Source organism: Notolepis coatsorum (genome assembly GCF_963971535.1).
Source record: "Notolepis coatsorum genome assembly, chromosome: 7".
Classification (NCBI taxonomy): Eukaryota; Metazoa; Chordata; class Actinopteri; order Aulopiformes; family Paralepididae; genus Notolepis; species Notolepis coatsorum.
Window position 1 is genome coordinate 149,700,083 of NC_140171.1, and position 21,113 is coordinate 149,721,195.

General features: G+C 42.8%; 1 protein-coding gene across 1 annotated transcript in view; it reads right to left on the reverse strand.

The window, feature by feature from the left end:
* Nucleotides 1–1,993: 1,993 nt before the first annotated feature.
* The window catches only part of LOC311231805 (spectrin beta chain, non-erythrocytic 1-like), a gene marked incomplete at its 5' end in the record, with an annotated part of 86,172 nt that continues 67,052 nt past the window's right edge, over nucleotides 1,994–21,113 (reverse strand). Inside the window, 5 exon segments of the mRNA XM_084318429.1 lie at nucleotides 1,994–3,094; nucleotides 10,148–10,190; nucleotides 10,842–11,015; nucleotides 13,349–13,560; nucleotides 16,612–16,666. Of these exon segments, the coding sequence (XP_084174555.1) occupies nucleotides 2,873–3,094; nucleotides 10,148–10,190; nucleotides 10,842–11,015; nucleotides 13,349–13,560; nucleotides 16,612–16,666 (706 nt within the window).

Sequence of the window (21,113 nt, forward strand, 5' to 3'; positions counted from 1 at the left end):
ATGTTTTTTTAATTTGTTGCTATGATTGTTTGGTTCGACGGAACAAGATATCGTGAGTTGTTTGGAGAAATATGGAGAATAACATGTCCAAAAATAAACTTTTTCATCCATTCATTCATATAACATCTATATCCTAATCTGAAACATATAACATCTATATGTAATGGTTGTCATATCGTCACCTTAAACTTCGATGCCCAGAGGGAGTTTCGAACCCATGGTCTCCCACACCGCGGGCAACAGCAGACCGCTATACCAAGAAGTGAACTCACTGCTTTGTAACGTGTCTATGTGTCTTTTGAGGGTGAGAGTGAGTTTAACCCACAGCACCGCTACTCACCACAGTCACTTCACAACATCTGTCCATCGTGACTGCGCCTCGCCGTCTGTTACATATATCCTAATATGAAACATATCACATCTATATCCTAATATGAAACATATCACATCTATATCCTAATATGAAACATATAACATCTATATCCTAATCTGAAACATATCACATCTATATCCTAATATGAAACATATAACATCTATATCCTAATATGAAACATATCACATCTATATCCTAATATGAAACATATCACATCTATATCCTAATATGAAACATATCACATCTATATCCTAATATGAAACATATAACATCTATATCCTAATATGAAACATATAACATCTATATCCTAATATGAAACATATACCATCTATATCCTAATATGAAACATATAACATCTATATCCTAATATGAAACATATCACATCTATATCCTAATCTGAAACATATAACATCTATATCCTAATATGAAACATATCACATCTATATCCTAATCTGAAACATATAACATCTATATCCTAATATGAAACATATAACATCTATATCCTAATATGAAACATATCACATCTATATCCTAATCTGAAACATATAACATCTATATCCTAATATGAAACATATAACATCTATATCCTAATATGAAACATATCACATCTATATCCTAATCTGAAACATATAAATCCTAATCTGAAACATATAACATCTATATCCTAATATGAAACATATAACATCTATATCCTAATATGAAACATATCACATCTATATCCTAATCTGAAACATATAAATCCTAATCTGAAACATATAACATCTATATCCTAATATGAAACATATAACATCTATATCCTAATATGAAACATATCACATCTATATCCTAATCTGAAACATGACTTCATCTCACTTCATATGGCGACACTGGAGTATAAAATGGGGTAAATTGTAAATCTCCAATCCCAGGAAAAACCGTTACTTGTAAAGGGGTTGGTCTGAAACCTGCCCTTTAAACCTCACATCTGAACATTAAAACTTAAATAACACGACATTGAAACATATGCACTGTAATGTTTAAAAGCATTTAATGACATCGCAGATGAGAGAGAGATAGAGAGAGAGAGAGAGAGAGAGAGAGAGAGAGAGAGAGAGAGAGAGTCTACAAGTGCAGTTTCATACATTAGGATGCTGGGTCTAAGTTCTATATATAATGGCCCAAAGACCCAGACATTGCAAATAATTTCATTCTGTAATTCTGATTGTGCAGCAGGGTCGCATTTATTTCAATACAATTTCAATACAATAGATAGAGTGACAGAGAGACACACTATGTATCAAACAGCAGGGTCGGCGCTAGAGGCAACAAGCAAGCAACTTCTTTTGGGGTATTACTTTTTTTTTTTTGCAGTAACTGCTTTTTCCCATTTAACATCAATGCTTTTAAGTGTTTACAATACATATAGAATTTTATAACCTCTACTATAATAATTATTTAAATCATAATATAATGAAATTTAAAGATAAACGACGAAGAAGGCAGCAAAATAAAAACATGGAAAAAACGAATCCTGGTCCATCATAACACTGGTGTACTTGGAGAGAGAATAATATGAAGAAATCCTTCATGTCTTGTGAGTTTGTAGCCCCCCCCCCCCCCCCCCCCCCCCCGCCCGCCCCCAAGCCTGACTAAGCATGCAAGTATACAGGTTCGAACAACGTTCCATAAAGAACCACTAACTTCTTCTAGGAATTCCTTCAAGCGATCCTGCTTCTTCTGACCAATCTGTGGAGTGATTTCTATGTGCAAACTCAAAAAAATAAAATAAAAATACGCTATTGGCCCCCTGCTTTCTGACGGCAGAGAAAAGAATGCAGGTTGTCTCATAGACACCCTCACAAAATTGAGGAAAATGTAAAAAAAAATTATAATAAAGAAGAAATACTTCATTTCATCTGGCGACGAGGGACAAAGTTGAACATCAACAGAACACAAAGGAAAACATAACAGAGAACATAATAAAAATGAAGATGGAAAAAAAAAAACACATACCTACAGCGTAGCTTTTATTTTACATTATATAGCTTGAAGTCTATGACATAATCATGCCCAGGAACATTAGGCACAGTGTGTGTTTGAACTGAGCAGAGGAGGAGGGTGAGCTGGGAATCATACCAAAACAAAACGAAACAAAAATACTGCACTGAGACAAAAAAAAATGAAGACTTTCAAAGCAACGTTTCCCGCGTGGCGTAACATTCCTACTTTTCAGTACACCCATCCTCTTTAACCCCAGCCCCTTTGGATGACAACGGATTGTTGTTGTGAGTCGTTTTTTTGTAGTTTTTTTCCTTCTTTAAGTAACGGTGCCTATACTTGTGATTATCACTAAAGATATGTGGGCTGGTCGGTGAGGGGTGGATGCGCGCTGCGGGGGCAGCAGAGGGGTGGCAGAGGTTGAAGGTCACACTGAATCAGGTGTACTGAAAAATTTAAACCGTTACACCAAAAAAAAGGCGTCGCCGTCATCGCATCGCCACGAGGAAAGAGACCCCCCCGCTACTGCTTCTTCTTGCTGAAGAGACTGAAGCGCTTCTCCTTGTCCTTGTCCTTGTCCTTCTCCCTCTTGCCGGGACTGGACTCGGTGGTGCCGGGGCCGGCGGCGGGCAGGGTCTGTGCCCGGATGGAGGTCGGCGTACTCTGGTTGCTGCTGGGCGTGACCTCCGACTTGTCCGCGACACCCGCGTTCAGGATGGCCTGGATCCAAGTGCTCATGTCCTCCTGTTGGGGGGAGCGAGGCACCAAGACGTTAGAACAGAATGGAATAGAATATACTTTATTGTCATTATATTTGCATACGACGAGAGCATGAGGAAATCTACTAGTGTTGGAACAAATAGAGCAACCTTGGGAGAATGTTCCCCAGGAAGCTAACTGACTCTACCTCATCAGTTCCTGGAAGCTAACTGACTCTACCTCATCAGTTCCTGGAAGCTAACTGACTCTACCTCATCAGTTCCTGGAAGCTAACTGACTCTACCTCATCAGCCCCTGGAAGCTAACTGACTCTACCTCATCAGCCCCAGGAAGCTAACTGACTCTACCTCATCAGCCCCAGGAAGCTAACTGACTCTACCTCATCAGCCCCAGGAAGCTAACTGACTCTACCTCATCAGCCCCAGGAAGCTAACTGACTCTACCTCATCAGTTCCTGGAAGCTAACTGACTCTACCTCATCAGCCCCTGGAAGCTAACTGACTCTACCTCATCAGCCCCAGGAAGCTAACTGACTCTACCTCATCAGCCCCAGGAAGCTAACTGACTCTACCTCATCAGCCCCAGGAAGCTAACTGACTCTACCTCATCAGTTCCTGGAAGCTAACTGACTCTACCTCATCAGCCCCAGGAAGCTAACTGACTCTACCTCATCAGCCCCAGGAAGCTAACTGACTCTACCTCATCAGCCCCAGGAAGCTAACTGACTCTACCTCATCAGCCCCAGGAAGCTAACTGACTCTACCTCATCAGCCCCAGGAAGGTGACTGACTCTACCTCATCAGTTCCTGGAAGCTAACTGACTCTACCTCATCAGTTCTTGGAAGCTAACTGACTCTACCTCATCAGTTCTTGGAAGCTAACTGACTCTACCTCATCAGTTCCTGGAAGCGAACTGACTCTACCTCATCAGTTCCTGGAAGCTAACTGACTCTACCTCATCAGTTCTTGGAAGCTAACTGACTCTACCTCATCAGTTCCTGGAAGCTAACTGACTCTACCTCATCAGTTCCTGGAAGCTAACTGACTCTACCTCATCAGTTGCTGGAAGCTAACTGACTCTACCTCATCAGTTCCTGGAAGCTAACTGACTCTACCTCATCAGTTGCTGGAAGCTAACTGACTCTACCTCATCAGTTGCTGGAAGCTAACTGACTCTACCTCATCAGTTCCTGGAAGCTAACTGACTCTACCTCATCAGTTCCTGGAAGCTAACTGACTCTACCTCATCAGTTGCTGGAAGCTAACTGACTCTACCTCATCAGTTCCTGGAAGCTAACTGACTCTACCTCATCAGTTGCTGGAAGCTAACTGACTCTACCTCATCAGTTGCTGGAAGCTAACTGACTCTACCTCATCAGTTCCTGGAAGCTAACTGACTCTACCTCATCAGTTCTTGGAAGCTAACTGACTCTACCTCATCAGCCCCTGGAAGCTAACTGACTCTACCTCATCAGCCCCAGGAAGCTAACTGACTCTACCTCATCAGCCCCAGGAAGCTAACTGACTCTACCTCATCAGCCCCAGGAAGCTAACTGACTCTACCTCATCAGCCCCTGGAAGCTAACTGACTCTACCTCATCAGCCCCAGGAAGCTAACTGACTCTACCTCATCAGCCCCAGGAAGCTAACTGACTCTACCTCATCAGCCCCAGGAAGCTAACTGACTCTACCTCATCAGCCCCAGGAAGCTAACTGACTCTACCTCATCAGTTCTTGGAAGCTAACTGACTCTACCTCATCAGCCCCAGGAAGCTAACTGACTCTACCTCATCAGTTCCTGGAAGCGAACTGACTCTACCTCATCAGTTCCTGGAAGCGAACTGACTCTACCTCATCAGTTCCTGGAAGCTAACTGACTCTACCTCATCAGTTGCTGGAAGCTAACTGACTCTACCTCATCAGTTGCTGGAAGCTAACTGACTCTACCTCATCAGTTCCTGGAAGCTAACTGACTCTACCTCATCAGTTCCTGGAAGCTAACTGACTCTACCTCATCAGTTGCTGGAAGCTAACTGACTCTACCTCATCAGTTGCTGGAAGCTAACTGACTCTACCTCATCAGTTCCTGGAAGCTAACTGACTCTACCTCATCAGTTGCTGGAAGCTAACTGACTCTACCTCATCAGTTCCTGGAAGGTGACTGACTCTACCTCATCAGTTCCAGGAAGCTAACTGACTCTACCTCATCAGTTCCAGGAAGCTAACTGACTCTACCTCATCAGTTCCTGGAAGCTAACTGACTCTACCTCATCAGTTCCTGGAAGGTGACTGACTCTACCTCATCAGGTCAGTTTTAATGCTGGAAAGCAAAGGTTGATCATTTCCCAATGCTAATTGTGATAAATCCTTTGGTTTGATTGTTTGATTGATTGATTGATTGATTGCAAACTTTATTAACAGATTGCAGAATGGGTACAATACAGTACGGCTCAATACACACAATTGTTGAGGGGATGCAGACCAGAGAAAGACTTTAGTCTTGTTTACATCAGGGTCCCCCATTTTCAATTCATAGTGATTTGGTAACTTAGGTACTTGTTATCTAGCTCTCCAATGGCATTTTTGTCTCTGAATTGTTCAGTTAACAATTTAATCTAATTGAATGTTAGGAGCTGGGATTTATGGGCATTCAGTTTGTACCCTGATACCGATCCACATTCTAAAAGTGTTTAGGCAGGAAGAGATGTGTAGGACGTGTCATGTACACCGATAATAATAATAATAATAAAAACGTTATTTATATAGCACCTTTCATACATGGATAGCGGCTCAAAGTGCTTCACAGCAAATAGCATAAAATGAACATAAAATGTGCATACAGTTGACAGAATAAAAGCAATGCATAAAGTGCAGACATAAGAATAGGTATAAAAAGACAATAAAAGTAGTGCAATGTAGAAAGTGCAGACATAAGAATACGCATAAAATAAGTACAATAAGTACAATACGTCGTCCACAAACAAAGCTAATCTGTCTTCTCCTGCGACCCCACGAGTCTAACCATCTTGCCTCATCAGTTGACCCAGAGGTTCTGTGAAAATCGCAAACAGTAAAGCACTGATCAGACAACCTCCTTCCACCTCAAAGGAACCAGAAAGAGAGCCATTTATTTCTATTCTCGCTGTTGGATTATTATAAAGAGCTTGGATTGTCTGTATGAAAATGTCATAGAACATAAAGTTATGCATATTTTTATATAAAAATGACAAATTTACAGAGTCCCTTTTTCTGCATCTAAACCCATTATGGCTGCTTCAGTTTGCTTGTGGTTTATTTGGTGAATCACATGCAATTGTATGTCTGATGTTATCATGAGTTTGGCAATGTTTTATGAAGCCTGTAAATGTATGATTCCAGGTAAAATCTTTTGGCTAATATTGACGTAAAAAGCTTATAATCCTGATTTAAGCTTTACGGGCCTCTGTCACATCACCCTGCTTGGGTATGACTGCAATGACTGCCTCTCTCCAGCAGGGGGGAGTCTCTCCTTTTTGTAACACCCAATTAAATGTCTTCAGCAGTACAGGGGTTAAATGCTCCCTAAATACCTTACAGCACTCGGCTGTACAGCCATCTGGTCAGGCTTGTACTGGCTTTGAGCCCTGAAACAGCCTCTTCAGTTCCTCGCCAGCCTTTAATACTTTCCGTGCCGGAGGTCGGGTGCCCCAGAACCCTGTTGCGTGCCAGCGCCCACTTCAATGATAGAGCTCTCATATTTGCGAACGCATAAACTACATCTTAAATTATGGCTATGTGTATAATATGGCCGTCGCTTATCAATGACTTGTTTGCAGTCAACATTGTCGAAACGGATTGTTTTTTAATCAGTTCATTTTCGTTTGATACCATTTTGAAAAACTCTAGTTTTTTGAAAGTTTCAGGAACATTTTAAGATTCTGTGATAATCGCCCTTTACTGGAATATTCTGGAATACTCAAAAAACGTTGTAATTTTTCGGCCCATTTAGAATCGTTTTCAAATAAACGCTAGATTATCGATAGTATGTGTACTTATGCACGCTATAGAAGCAGGCTGAAAAATGTATTATCTCATTTCCTGATCAGCACACACACACATAGGGCACACGTTGTGAAAAAAGCTCTGATTATCCTAAGACTGGTCAAATAGATTCCTTACAAAAAGATTATTCCAATTCCTGATCGGCATTCCAAATATCGATCGTGTTTATTGATCCAACGCTGGGTGGTCAAAACACCGATCTCACGCTGTTCTGAGGCTCCACAATGAATCCGATCGTCTCGGGTGACTTGCCTGAGAAGTAAAATGTGGAAGCAGGATTCCCCCCCCCCATGAGTTTCATTCAGTCTAATCCAAAGGGGTGCAGTACCACAGGGAGAGACGATAGGGGGCGGCATTTTCCCAATGGAGCTCAGAGAGAGTTTGCAGTGGTAACGTGAGGCTAGATTGATGAAATACGAATTCAAATCGCTAATAAATTTCCCACTACGCCACGTAGCCGCCCTTACAAACAGCATATTCTTAAGCACATGATTGAATATTACTTACTTGAGTTTTAATCTGTTGCATTTCTAAATTGACAAGTTCCTGATGTTTATTCTTTTTCCAATGCAGCTGTTTTAGCTATTATTTTTCCTCGTAGTACAGCCTTGCATGCATTCCACACAAAAGGTTAATTTATAATAACACCTCACCATTATCATTTTCAAGCTAATATTTGTCTATTTCTTCCTTCACTTCCTCTCTCCTCCTCTCATTAAGTATAGATGAGCTTAGCGCCCATGTGCTCTTCCTTTTAGGATTGCAATCTATTTCCATATGAACTGGGAAATGATCTGACGTATCCATTACTCCTATGTTGCACATTTTAACCCTACAGTATATGCACGTCCTTGTGGAATATGAAAAAATTGTCAAAATGCAAATAGGTAGAATGAGGGGATGCAAATAAGGTCAAATCCCACCAAACAATTATAGAGTCTGTTCTGAGAGCTTCCCCCCGTGAAGAGGTAGAACTTAGGGTTCAATCTCAAATTTAAATCTCCTCCACAAATCCCCCCTGAGCTTTAGTTCGCATTGAATCAAAGATTTGCCTAAATGACGACCATTTTGAACCAGGCGGAGCATAAAGATTCAGGAAGGTAGCTTTCAATCCCTCCAATCTCCCCCCACCATCATGAATCTTCCCTCTTTGCTTTTGAAATTATACTTCTGATGTATTTTTGGTTACCAAAAGAGTTAACCTTTAATATGTTTACTAAAGTACAGCTTAAAGTTTGGTATGAGTTTTTATTTTAAGTGTACTTAGATTACATTATATTAATGACATACTAAACGGGTACTTTGAATTAGTACAGGAAAGCACATAAGAAGTACCAGAAATACATTGCAAGTATACTCTCTGAAAGGTACATATGGGTAGAAATTTACTTTAAAAAAAGAATATACACATTTTTTATTTGGGTGGCCATGGTATAAGTCATCCATCCTGCATTAGTACTACAGTGGTAGCCATGGTAGAAGTCATCTATCCTGCATTAGAACTACAGTGGTAGCCATGGTATAAGTCATCCATCCTGCATTAGTACTACAGTGGTAGCCATGGTATAAGTCATCCATCCTGCATTAGTACTACAGTGGTAGCCATGGTAGAAGTCATCTATCCTGCATTAGAACTACAGTGGTAGCCATGGTATAAGTCATCCATCCTGCATTAGTACTACAGTGGTAGCCATGGTAGAAGTCATCCATCCTGCATTAGTACTACAGTGGTAGCCATGGTAGAAGTCATCTATCCTGCATTAGTACTACAGTGGTAGCCATGGTAGAAGTCCTCTGTGCATTTCATGACCTGTTTTCTTAGATCCACCTACAACAGAAGCTATCGATGATCATGGCATCGTTCAGCTATGAAGTCACTGGAACCAGGACATGCTCATATATACAGCATGTATATGATATATAGATATTACCAGGGCATGCTCATATATACAGCAGGTATATGATATATAGATATTACCAGGGCATGCTCATATATACAGCAGGTATATGATATATAGATATTACCAGGACATGCTCATATATTCAGCAGGTATATGATTATATAGATATTACCAGTACATGCTCATATATTCAGCAGGTATATGATTATATAGATATTACCAGGACATGCTCATATATACAGCAGGTATATGATTATATAGATATTACCAGGACATGCTCATATATACAGCAGGTATATGATATATAGATATTACCAGGACATGCTCATATATACAGCAGGTATATGATATATAGATATTACCAGGACATGCTCATATATACAGCAGGTATATGATATATAGATATTACCAGGACATGCTCATATATACAGAAGGTATATGATATATAGATATTACCAGGACATGCTCATATATACAGCAGGTATATGATATATAGATATTACCAGGACATGCTCATATATACAGCAGGTATATGATATATAGATATTACCAGGACATGCTCATATATACAGCAGGTATATGATATATAGATATTACCAGGGCATGCTCATATATACAGCAGGTATATGATATATAGATATTACCAGGACATGCTCATATATACAGCAGGTATATGATATATAGATATTACCAGGGCATGCTCATATATACAGCAGGTATATGATATATAGATATTACCAGGACATGCTCATATATACAGCAGGTATATGATATATAGATATTACCAGGACATGCTCATATATACAGCAGGTATATGATATATAGATATTACCAGGGCATGCTCATATATACAGCAGGTATATGATATATAGATATTACCAGGACATGCTCATATATACAGCAGGTATATGATATATAGATATTACCAGGACATGCTCATATATACAGCAGGTATATGATATATAGATATTACCAGGACATGCTCATATATACAGCAGGTATATGATATATAGATATTACCAGGGCATGCTCATATATACAGCAGGTATATGATATATAGATATTACCAGGGCATGCTCATAACAGCAGGTAGATGATATATAGATACCAGATGAAAAGGGAGAGACAGACTTACTTCATCTTTGGATTGGAAGAGATACTCATTTCCATCAGCGACTCTGTAACATGGAAAAAAGACACACATTTACAAGATGAACTGTTTTCTAATCCAGACGACGCACTCTGCAGGGAGGCATTGGAACAGGATTGATTGATTGATTTATTGATTGATTGATTGAACATCAGCAACAGATTGCAGAATGGGTACAATACAGTGCGGCTCAATTGTTAAGAGGATGCAGACCAGAGAAAGACTTTCGTCTTGTTTACATCAGGGTCCCCCATTTTCAATTCATCAGGACATTTATGACATACAGATATACAGTACTGTAACATCCGGACATTTATGACATACAAGATATACAAATATACAGTACTGTTTATTTACAGACAGAGTTTCTAAAAGAGAATATATACATTTGAGGGGTAAGAAACTGTACAATGGAGTGGGTTGGGTGGGGGGGGGGGGGGGTTTGGACATTTACCGGGGCCAGTTTAGAATTGCAGCCTCCTGTAGGTTTTGAAGGTGGGTAGGGATTCACATTATTTTACGGCTGTGGGTAGTAGGTAGATAGGTCTTAAAGGCCCAATCAGTGATCCAAACGTAAACAAATGGGCAGCCCCACAACCAAAATATAGGGCGACAGTGGCTCAGGAGGTAGAGTCGTCTGGTAAGCAGAAGGTTGGGGTTAAAAGACTGTAGTCTTTACCTGAGTTTGAACACGTGTTTCTTCTTCTTGTAGTCGGACGCCACGTCGCACACAGCCTCCTTCAAGCTGATGGGGATCTCGCTGTGGTACGGGATGCCTTGACTGGCGTTCTTATTGTCCTTGTAGAAGCCCATCTCCTGGTTGTTGATGACACAGTAAACGTTATGCCAGGATCTGCAGAAGGAGAGGGAGACAAAAGATCAGTACAACGCTGCTGTGATGATGCCTTGCTCACCAGCGACTAACAGGGTTCCCACAGACATTGCAAAATTAAATTCAACGACTTTCAAGTACTTTTCCAAGCACTATTTTTCATCTAAAAGGGCATTTAAAAGGATACAATTCACTTAAAAAAAAAATCTGATCCAATATGTATGGCTTAAAACCAATTTCCGACAATTAGTTACACTTCAGTTCAGAACAATTTTATCATGGATGAACACAACTTTCAATGCAAAGGGTTGATTTGAATTTCAAGGACATTTTAAGCACCTCGTAAAAAAATTGGCTGTTTTCAAGGAATTCCAGGCCTTGACTTTTTCGGGTAAAAAATCAAGCGCTTTAAGCACTTCAAGGACCTTGTGCGACAGTAGAACCCTGGACTAATGAGGGAGACAAAAGATCACAATGCTAGGCGGCTGGGTGGCGTAGCGGAGATTGTGCTCGTCACCAATGCAAGAGACTCCGGTATCGAATCCCAGTCTCAGCATTGCCTTCGGCTTGGGCCGGCCGTCGTACTGGCTCATTTGGCAGAGTCAGTGGGTGGAAGTCTATGGGTGGGGATTGGACGTTGTGGACAGCGACCCCTACAGGTCGGTTGGGAGACGCCTGCACAGCAGAGACAGGAAGTGGCAAGGGTAGTGTGAGCCTCCCATGCGTTACACCTCGCCAATGAGAGTCCGCGCTGGCAGGTGAAAAGATGTGACAGGCTGCCTCCTCGTGTGCCGGAGGGAACACGTGATGCAAGGCTTCTATCCTCTCTACAACCGACCAGTGGGGGGCATAGTCGAGCAACGTTCAAGACAGGGGAGGGGAGAATTGGACACACGAAATTGGGATGGGAGAAAAATAGAAAATAAAGAGAGAAAGTGGATAAAAAAGATCACAACGCTGCCGTGATGATGCCTTGCTCACCAGCGCCTACGGAGCCTAGAGATAGTTGTTTATGAACATAGCTAGTGTGCACGCAGACACAGTGTTGATAAGTTACAGCTAATGCAGTGTGAGCTATATTTAATTTGTAAATCCTGTTAATATGGTAATAAAGTAAAGGTATACTCAGTGTCAGTATCGGGCTGATGATAGTGAAACCTGGTACTAGTAGTGTCAGGCTGATGATAGTGAAACCTGGTACTAGTGGTGTCAGGCTGATGATAGTGAAACCTGGTACTAGTGGTGTCAGGCTGATGATAGTGAAACCTGGTATTAGTGGTGTCAGGCTGATGATAGTGAAACCTGGTACTAGTGGTGTCAGGCTGATGATAGTGAAACCTGGTATTAGTGGTGTCAGGCTGATGATAGTGAAACCTGGTACTAGTGGTGTCAGGCTGATGATAGTGAAATCTTTGAATGAATCCTTCATTCCTTTTTTTTTTATTGATCTTTTTCCCCCTCCATTTTCCTCCGATTTTCTCCCCATCCCAATGTTAGTCTTATGCCAATTCCCAGTCCCTTCCTGGTCGCTGCGCACTTACCCCCCACAGTCAGATCATCTGGGACAGTGGAGGCTACCACGTGCTTCCTCCGACACACGTCCAGCCAATCAAACGCTTCTTTTCACCTGGCAGCGCGGATCCTCCCCGAGAGGGCGTAGCGTGTGGAAGGATCACACTATCCCATTCAGGTCCTATCCACGCTTAGCAGGCGCCCCGACCGAACTGTAGGAGTCGCTGTTTACAACGACCCGGACCCACCCCGCCAGCTTCTCCCACCCTCTAATACAGCCAATTGTATTAGTGTGAACGGCCAGCCAAGCTGGTGACAACCCCGGAGCTGTGAGCTGGATTCGAACAGGCGAATCCAGCTCACAGCTCCGGGGTTGGTGACGAACGCAATCTCCGCTACGCCACCTAACCGCCGAATCCTTCATTCCTAAAAGAAATGCTGCGACAGAAATGACTCATGGCTTCTCACAGCAAGAACTCGTTGTCTAGGAGTACTTTTAGGAAAAGTCATTGAGTGACAGAGCTGGAGCTCGACCGAGTGACGAGGATACATTTATTGAAAATGCCTAGGGGTCATTTGACCCCTTGTCGGCTGTGCTAGTGCTAGAGGCCTTCTTGTTGTGTAACCACTGGTCTGTACCTGCTAGAGGCCTTCTTGTTGTGTAACCACTGGTCTGTACCTGCTAGAGGCCTTCTTGTTGTGTGAACCACTGGTCTGTACCTGCTAGAAGCCTTCTTGTTGTGTGAACCATTGGTCTGTACCTGCTAGAGGCCTTCTTGTTGTGTAACCACTGGTCTGTACCTGCTAGAGGCCTTCTTGTTGTGTGAACCACTGGTCTGTACCTGCTAGAGGCCTTCTTGTTGTGTCCCTCCCACTCATGCTTGCGGTGCAGGAGTCCCTCCAGTTGCGACATCGAGTCCTGGTTCTTGGAGGGCAGCGTGGAGGACAGGCTGCCCTTGGTCCGCCTGCCTGACGTGGGAGAGGGGACTGGGCTGGGCTCCTTGGAGCTCCGTTCTGCCACACCATTCACCATCTCCGTTCCATCCACGCCATCCTGAGAACGAGAGAGAACATTTCAGGGCCTCGCTTTTATTCACAAACATTTATTTTTTATTACTGTGATATTAATTTCTTATACAGTATATCGCTCAGTACAATATATATCCCAGATTATAAGTGACAGTATGCGATCCAGCTCCTGAGGTTCTAACTAGCTAACACTCAGTAAGTGACAGTATGAGATCCTGAGGTTCTAGCTAGCTAACAATCAGTAAGTGACAGTATGAGATCCTGAGGTTCTAGCTAGCTAACACTCAGTAAGTGACAGTATGAGATCCTGAGGTTCTAGCTAGCTAACAATCAGTAAGTAACAGTATGAGATCCTGAGGTTCTAGCTAGCTAACACTCAGTAAGTAACTGTATGAGATGCTGAGGTTCTAGCTAGCTAACACTCAGTAAGTGACAGTATGAGATATTGAGGTTCTAGCTAGCTAACACTCAGTAAGTAACAGTATGAGACTTGAGGTTCTAGCTAGCTAACACTCAGTAAGTAACAGTATGAGATGCTGAGGTTCTAGCTAGCTAACACTCAGTAAGTGACAGTATGAGATCCTGAGGTTCTAGCTAGCTAACACTCAGTAAGTGACAGTATGAGATCCTGAGGTTCTAGCTAGCTAACACTCAGTAAGTGACAGTATGAGATCCTGAGGTTCTAGCTAGCTAACACTCAGTAAGTGACAGTATGAGATCCTGAGGTTCTAGCTAGCTAACAATCAGTAAGTGACAGTATGAGATCCTGAGGTTCTAGCTAGCTAACACTCAGTAAGTAACTGTATGAGATGCTGAGGTTCTAGCTAGCTAACACTCAGTAAGTGACAGTATGAGATATTGAGGTTCTAGCTAGCTAACACTCAGTAAGTAACAGTATGAGACTTGAGGTTCTAGCTAGCTAACACTCAGTAAGTAACAGTATGAGATGCTGAGGTTCTAGCTAGCTAACACTCAGTAAGTGACAGTATGAGATCCTGAGGTTCTAGCTAGCTAACACTCAGTAAGTGACAGTATGAGATCCTGAGGTTCTAGCTAGCTAACACTCAGGGCGCTTTCACATATAGTTTTGGTGGACTCGGTGCGGTTCGGGGGGTGAAGTTGCAACATTGTTGCATTCTTCATTTGGTTCGTCTGCGTTCACATTGCAATTTGTCAAGCGCACCAAACTTTCTGAACAATGTCACGCGGTCGAAAATGGCGCTCGTCTATTGGACACAATAGAGTGGAAATGTGTGTGCGTGACTACGAGCCCTAACGTGTGTGCGCACGTGTGTGTGTGTGTGTGTGTGTGTGTGACTGCGAGCCGGAGGCGGTGCTGGTGATGCCTTCTGATGGGTCTCATCTTCGAAAGACTCAATGAGGGCGGCTAAGTGGGCAAGGCGCTCGCCACTAATGCAGGAGATGCTGGGTTCGAGCCCAGCTCTCGGCATTGCTACCAGCTTGGCTGGTCGTTCATACTAACGCAATTGGCAGTGTTAGGGGTGGGAAGCTGGTGGGTGGGGATCGGATGTTGTGGACAGCGACTCCTACAGGTCGGTTGGTGCGCCTGCGCAGCAGAATCAGGAAGCAACGGGGGCGGCATGACCCTCCCACGCAGACCCTCGCCGCTGAGAGATCGCGCTGTGCAGGTGAAAAGATGCGACGGCTGCCTCCTCGTGTACCGGAGGGGACACGTGATGTAAGGCTTAGTCCACATTGCAGCCGGCTTGTGGAAGGCATGGTCTAACAACGTTCGAGACAGGGGAGGGTAGAATTGGACGATACGAAATTGGGATGGGAGAAAAATAGAAAATGGGAGAAAAAGTAGATAAAAAATTAAAAATAAAGACTCAACGATATGTTTCGGGCTGGATGTGGGTCTTTCTGGTGCCAAGTATAACGTCCAGCCAGGTCATCCTACCAACTGACACTGGCCGTCTATCTGACGCGGATAATAAACTATAGATTTATATGGAATTCGTTAAACGGATCCGTTGTCTTACTTATTAAACATATTATTTATTTTTCCCAAATGAAGGTTGAAAGTCTGTCTCCGTCACAAGCGTAATGTAGGATAGACCTGTCTATCCTATATACGCACAACCAATGAGTCTATCGAGAGAGAGAGCACAACTCATTGACTGCCTTAGCCCCTTTCGTGACTGTGATGCAAGGCTTGCATCATAGTCACGAAAGGGGCTATGACTGCTTTAAATTAGCACACACAAATCATCTCCAACTAACGTTATTTATTTAAATTGTTCCGTTAATTAATTATTTTTAATAGACCGGTCTATCTCTCTCTTGATAGACCGGTCTATCCCACATTACGAGCAACCAATGAGTCTATCTGACGGCCACGGATAATACACTATAGATTTAGATTCAGAGTGTATGCGCCAATAATAACGATAATAATGTGTTTAGCCTATATTAAATAGTCTAATTGTTTTTTCAGCCTGTTATTAGTTTTAACTTTCAGCCTGTTAATAAATATGTCGTTAATTCAGTATTTAACTTCTTGAATTCATATTTATTTAGGTTGTGCTAATTAAAAACACAAATGTTATGGACATCTAATTTAATTCTTTGCTTATTTATTAATATATTGCTGACGCAGTTTGTGCATTGATCCATTGTTCTATTGAAGCCCATTACCACCATCCTCTCGCTAAACAACTTGTACACCACATATAAGTAGCTGTTTAATTTGGTCTTCTGCCCATATTTCTATCAGGGCTTTCACCTCGTCATTCGCCCACGTCTGTCCACGAGACATGTTTACCGCGGTGTTTGTTTTGTTTCCTCCTACCCAAGATGCACAGTTTATCAGGTCACTTCCTATATTTGGTCCGCGTTTGGTCCGATGAAGCGAACCGAGACCTACGTTTTCAGTTGGACCAGAGTGTTTGGTCTGCACCAGAGGTCGACTGAGCATTCATACCACCCCAAAAAAAGCGGACTATCCGAGAAAACTAACTCTGGTCCGATAGTCCGGACCAAACAGCTCTGGTGTGAAAGCACCCTTAGTAAGTAACAGTATGAGATCCTGAGGTTCTAGCTAGCTAACACTCACCCGAGGGGAGTCGTGGTCTGATGGAAGCCCGTTCTGGGTGATCTGTTCCCCTTCCCTGTGGAAAAGAACGAGAGAGAAAGAGATAAATAACTTCTACAAATACAGTCATTAAAGCTGCAACAATATATATTCTTATATTGTTTAAAAATGTATTATGGCCATGGTGTCCTACTCAAATAACCCTGCACAGCCAGACTGTTGTTATGCTATTATTTGGTTCCTTTCTCAACTAAACCAGCCAGTCTGTTGTTATGCTGACATTTTGTTTCTTTGTCGACTAAACCAGCCAGTCTGTTGTTATGCTGACATTTTGTTTCTTTGTCGACTAAACCAGCCAGTCTGTTGTTATGCTGACATTTTGTTTCTTTATCGACTAAACCTGGCTCGTGTTTTAGCTCTGCCTATTTTCCCACCCCTCCATACATTATAAAAAGACACTTGACCTCCAAGCCAAATTTCAGTCTCCTAGGACCTAGGGCAAAGGATTTGTCCACTAGAGGGTGGGGACATGTTTAGACCAACCAACCAACCAACCAACCAACAAACAGAACAATCTATCCTTAATCCTATCCTAAAGCTATCGCAGCTAATTCAGTAAATCTCTTACCAAGGTGAAAATCTTAAAGCTACAATAATTATTTTCTGATCACTAGAGGGCAGCAAATAGCCATTGTAAATAAAGCACTGCCTCTCTTTCTCCCAAAATGAAACTCATTGTAAATACATTATGTATAAACATAACACTGCCTTGCTAGCATAATCTTGTTGTTGTTGTTGATTCACTGAGAATTTATTTTTTTCATGTATACAGCAGATTATTGATTGGCCACGTTCATTTCACTATATGTCTTGTGTATGTATGTGACGAATAAACCTCTTGAATCTTGAATCTTGATTAATCAACTTCGGCCATTTCCTGGTTGTTGACATTTTTTGTGACAATGGTCAAAATGGCCAAGAGTGAGCATTATACACTATATATAAGACATTATCAAACATAATGCTGTTTTGACAGAACATTATCTTTTGTTAAAGGGGAACTATCTTATAAATGACCTTTTCCAGTGTTTAGGGTTATTTTCTAGCTATGTGGACTTATAGTAATAGGATCTATGTCTCTAATTCTCGATTTGGCGCATTCTTCCAATTCTCCCCTCACAATAATGTCCCTCCCTCAAGTGAGTCATCTGAAAATTAGCCTATATGGGACGTCATATGGTGCGTAAGCGTATTTGCATAATAACACCCGCCCCCTCTAGCTGCCCGCCGAGCGAGAGCGAGAGAAGCAGAGAACTGTAAACGCTCTGCGTGTCTCCCTCTCGAGGAAGTCCACCACCGTGCTGCGCTACAGCTCATGCTCCCGAACCGAGAGAGAACTGTAAACGCTCTGCGTGTCTCCCTCTCGAGGAAGTCCACCACCGTGCTGCGCTCTACAGCCCATGCTCCCGAACCGAGAGAGAGAGAGAGAGAACTGTAACACTCTGCGTGTCCTCCCGTACAGATGTCTTCAATAGACTGACAGGAATTGTTTAAAGTTGCCCAAATAGTGCTAGGAATAGTAAAATAGTTCCCCTTTAATGCATACGTTTATCAACTACATGGATTCTTTATAGAAGAAAAATAGGTGAAGTTAAAGCACAGTCCCCATTTTTAAACAAAGAAAACAAAAAATGGAATAACAACAGACTGCTGATGTCGAAGGGCTGATTGAGTAGGAAACTATGACTCAATGAGACCTTCTGATAGCAGAGCTGATTGAGTACGACACCATGACTCAACGAGACCTTCTGATAGCAGAGATGATTGAGTAGGACACCATGACTCAACGAGACCTTCTGATAGCAGGGTTGATTGAGTAGGACACCATGACTCAACAAGACCTTCTGATAGCAGGGTTGTTTGAGTAGGACACCATGACTCAATGAGACCTTCTGATAGCAGGGTTGTTTGAGTAGGACACCATGATGACTCAATGAGACCTTCTGATAGCAGGGTTGTTTGAGTAGGACACCATGACTCAACGAGACCTTCTGATAGCAGGGTTGATTGAGTAGGACACCATGATGACTCAATGAGACCTTCTGATAGCAGGGTTGTTTGAGTAGGACACCATGACTCAACGAGACCTTCTGATAGCAGGGTTGTTTGACTAGGACACCATGACTCAACGAGACCTTCTGATAGCAGGGTTGATTGAGTAGGACACCATGACTCAACGAGACCTTCTGATAGCAGGGTTGATTGAGTAGGACACCATGACTCAACAAGACCTTCTGATAGCAGGGTTGTTTGAGTAGGACACCATGACTCAATGAGACCTTCTGATAGCAGGGTTGTTTGAGTAGGACACCATGATGACTCAATGAGACCTTCTGATAGCAGGGTTGTTTGAGTAGGACACCATGACTCAACGAGACCTTCTGATAGCAGGGTTGATTGAGTAGGACACCATGATGACTCAATGAGACCTTCTGATAGCAGGGTTGTTTGAGTAGGACACCATGACTCAACGAGACCTTCTGATAGCAGGGTTGATTGAGTAGGACACCATGACTCAATGACACCTTCTGATAGCAGGGTTGTTTGAGTAGGACACCATGACTCAACGAGACCTTCTGATAGCAGAGCTGATTGAGTACGACACCATGACTCAACGAGACCTTCTGATAGCAGGGTTGTTTGAGTAGGACACCATGACTCAGCGAGACCTTCTGATAGCAGGGTTGTTTGAGTAGGACACCATGACTCAACGAGACCTTCTGATAGCAGAGCTGATTGAGTAGGACACCATGACTCAGCGAGACCTTCTGATAGCAGAGCTGATTGAGTAGGACACCATGACTCAACGAGACCTTCTGATAGCAGGGTTGTTTGAGTAGGACACCATGACTCAACGAGACCTTCTGATAGCAGGGTTGTTTGAGTAGGACACCATGACTCAGCGAGACCTTCTGATAGCAGAGCTGATTGAGTACGACACCATGACTCAACGAGACCTTCTGATAGCAGGGTTGTTTGACTAGGACACCATGACTCAACGAGACCTTCTGATAGCAGGGTTGTTTGAGTAGGACACCATGACTCAACGAGACCTTCTGATAGCAGGGTTGTTTGAGTAGGACACCATGACTCAACGAGACCTTCTGATAGCAGGGTTGTTTGAGTAGGACACTATGACTCAATGAGACCTTCTGATAGCAGGGTTGTTTGAGTAGGACACCATGACTCAACGAGACCTTCTGATAGCAGAGCTGATTGAGTAGGACACCATGACTCAACGAGACCTTCTGATAGCAGAGCTGATTGAGTAGGACACCATGACTCAACGAGACCTTCTGATAGCAGAGCTGTTTGAGTAGGACACCATGACTCAGCGAGACCTTCTGATAGCAGGGTTGTTTGAGTAGGACACCATGACTCAACGAGACCTTCTGATAGCAGGGTTGTTTGAGTACGACACCATGACTCAACGAGACCTTCTGATAGCAGGGTTGTTTGAGTAGGACACCATGACTCAACGAGACCTTCTGATAGCAGAGCTGATTGAGTAGGACACCATGACTCAACGAGACCTTCTGATAGCAGAGCTGATTGAGTAGGACACCATGACTCAGCGAGACCTTCTGATAGCAGAGCTGATTGAGTAGGACACCATGACTCAGCGAGACCTTCTGATAGCAGAGCTGATTGAGTAGGACACCATGACTCAACGAGACCTTCTGATAGCAGAGCTGATTGAGTAGGACACCATGACTCAACGAGACCTTCTGATAGCAGGGTTGTTTGAGTAGGACACCATGACTCAACGAGACCTTCTGATAGCAGGGTTGTTTGAGTAGGACACCATGACTCAACGAGACCTTCTGATAGCAGGGTTGATTGAGTAGGACACCATGATGACTCAATGAGACCTTCTGATAGCAGGGTTGTTTGAGTAGGACACCATGACTCAACGAGACCTTCTGATAGCAGGGTTGTTTGACTAGGACACCATGACTCAACGAGACCTTCTGATAGCAGGGTTGATTGAGTAGGACACCATGACTCAACGAGACCTTCTGATAGCAGGGTTGATTGAGTAGGACACCATGACTCAACAAGACCTTCTGATAGCAGGGTTGTTTGAGTAGGACACCATGACTCAATGAGACCTTCTGATAGCAGGGTTGTTTGAGTAGGACACCATGATGACTCAATGAGACCTTCTGATAGCAGGGTTGTTTGAGTAGGACACCATGACTCAACGAGACCTTCTGATAGCAGGGTTGATTGAGTAGGACACCATGATGACTCAATGAGACCTTCTGATAGCAGGGTTGTTTGAGTAGGACACCATGACTCAACGAGACCTTCTGATAGCAGGGTTGATTGAGTAGGACACCATGACTCAATGACACCTTCTGATAGCAGGGTTGTTTGAGTAGGACACCATGACTCAACGAGACCTTCTGATAGCAGAGCTGATTGAGTACGACACCATGACTCAACGAGACCTTCTGATA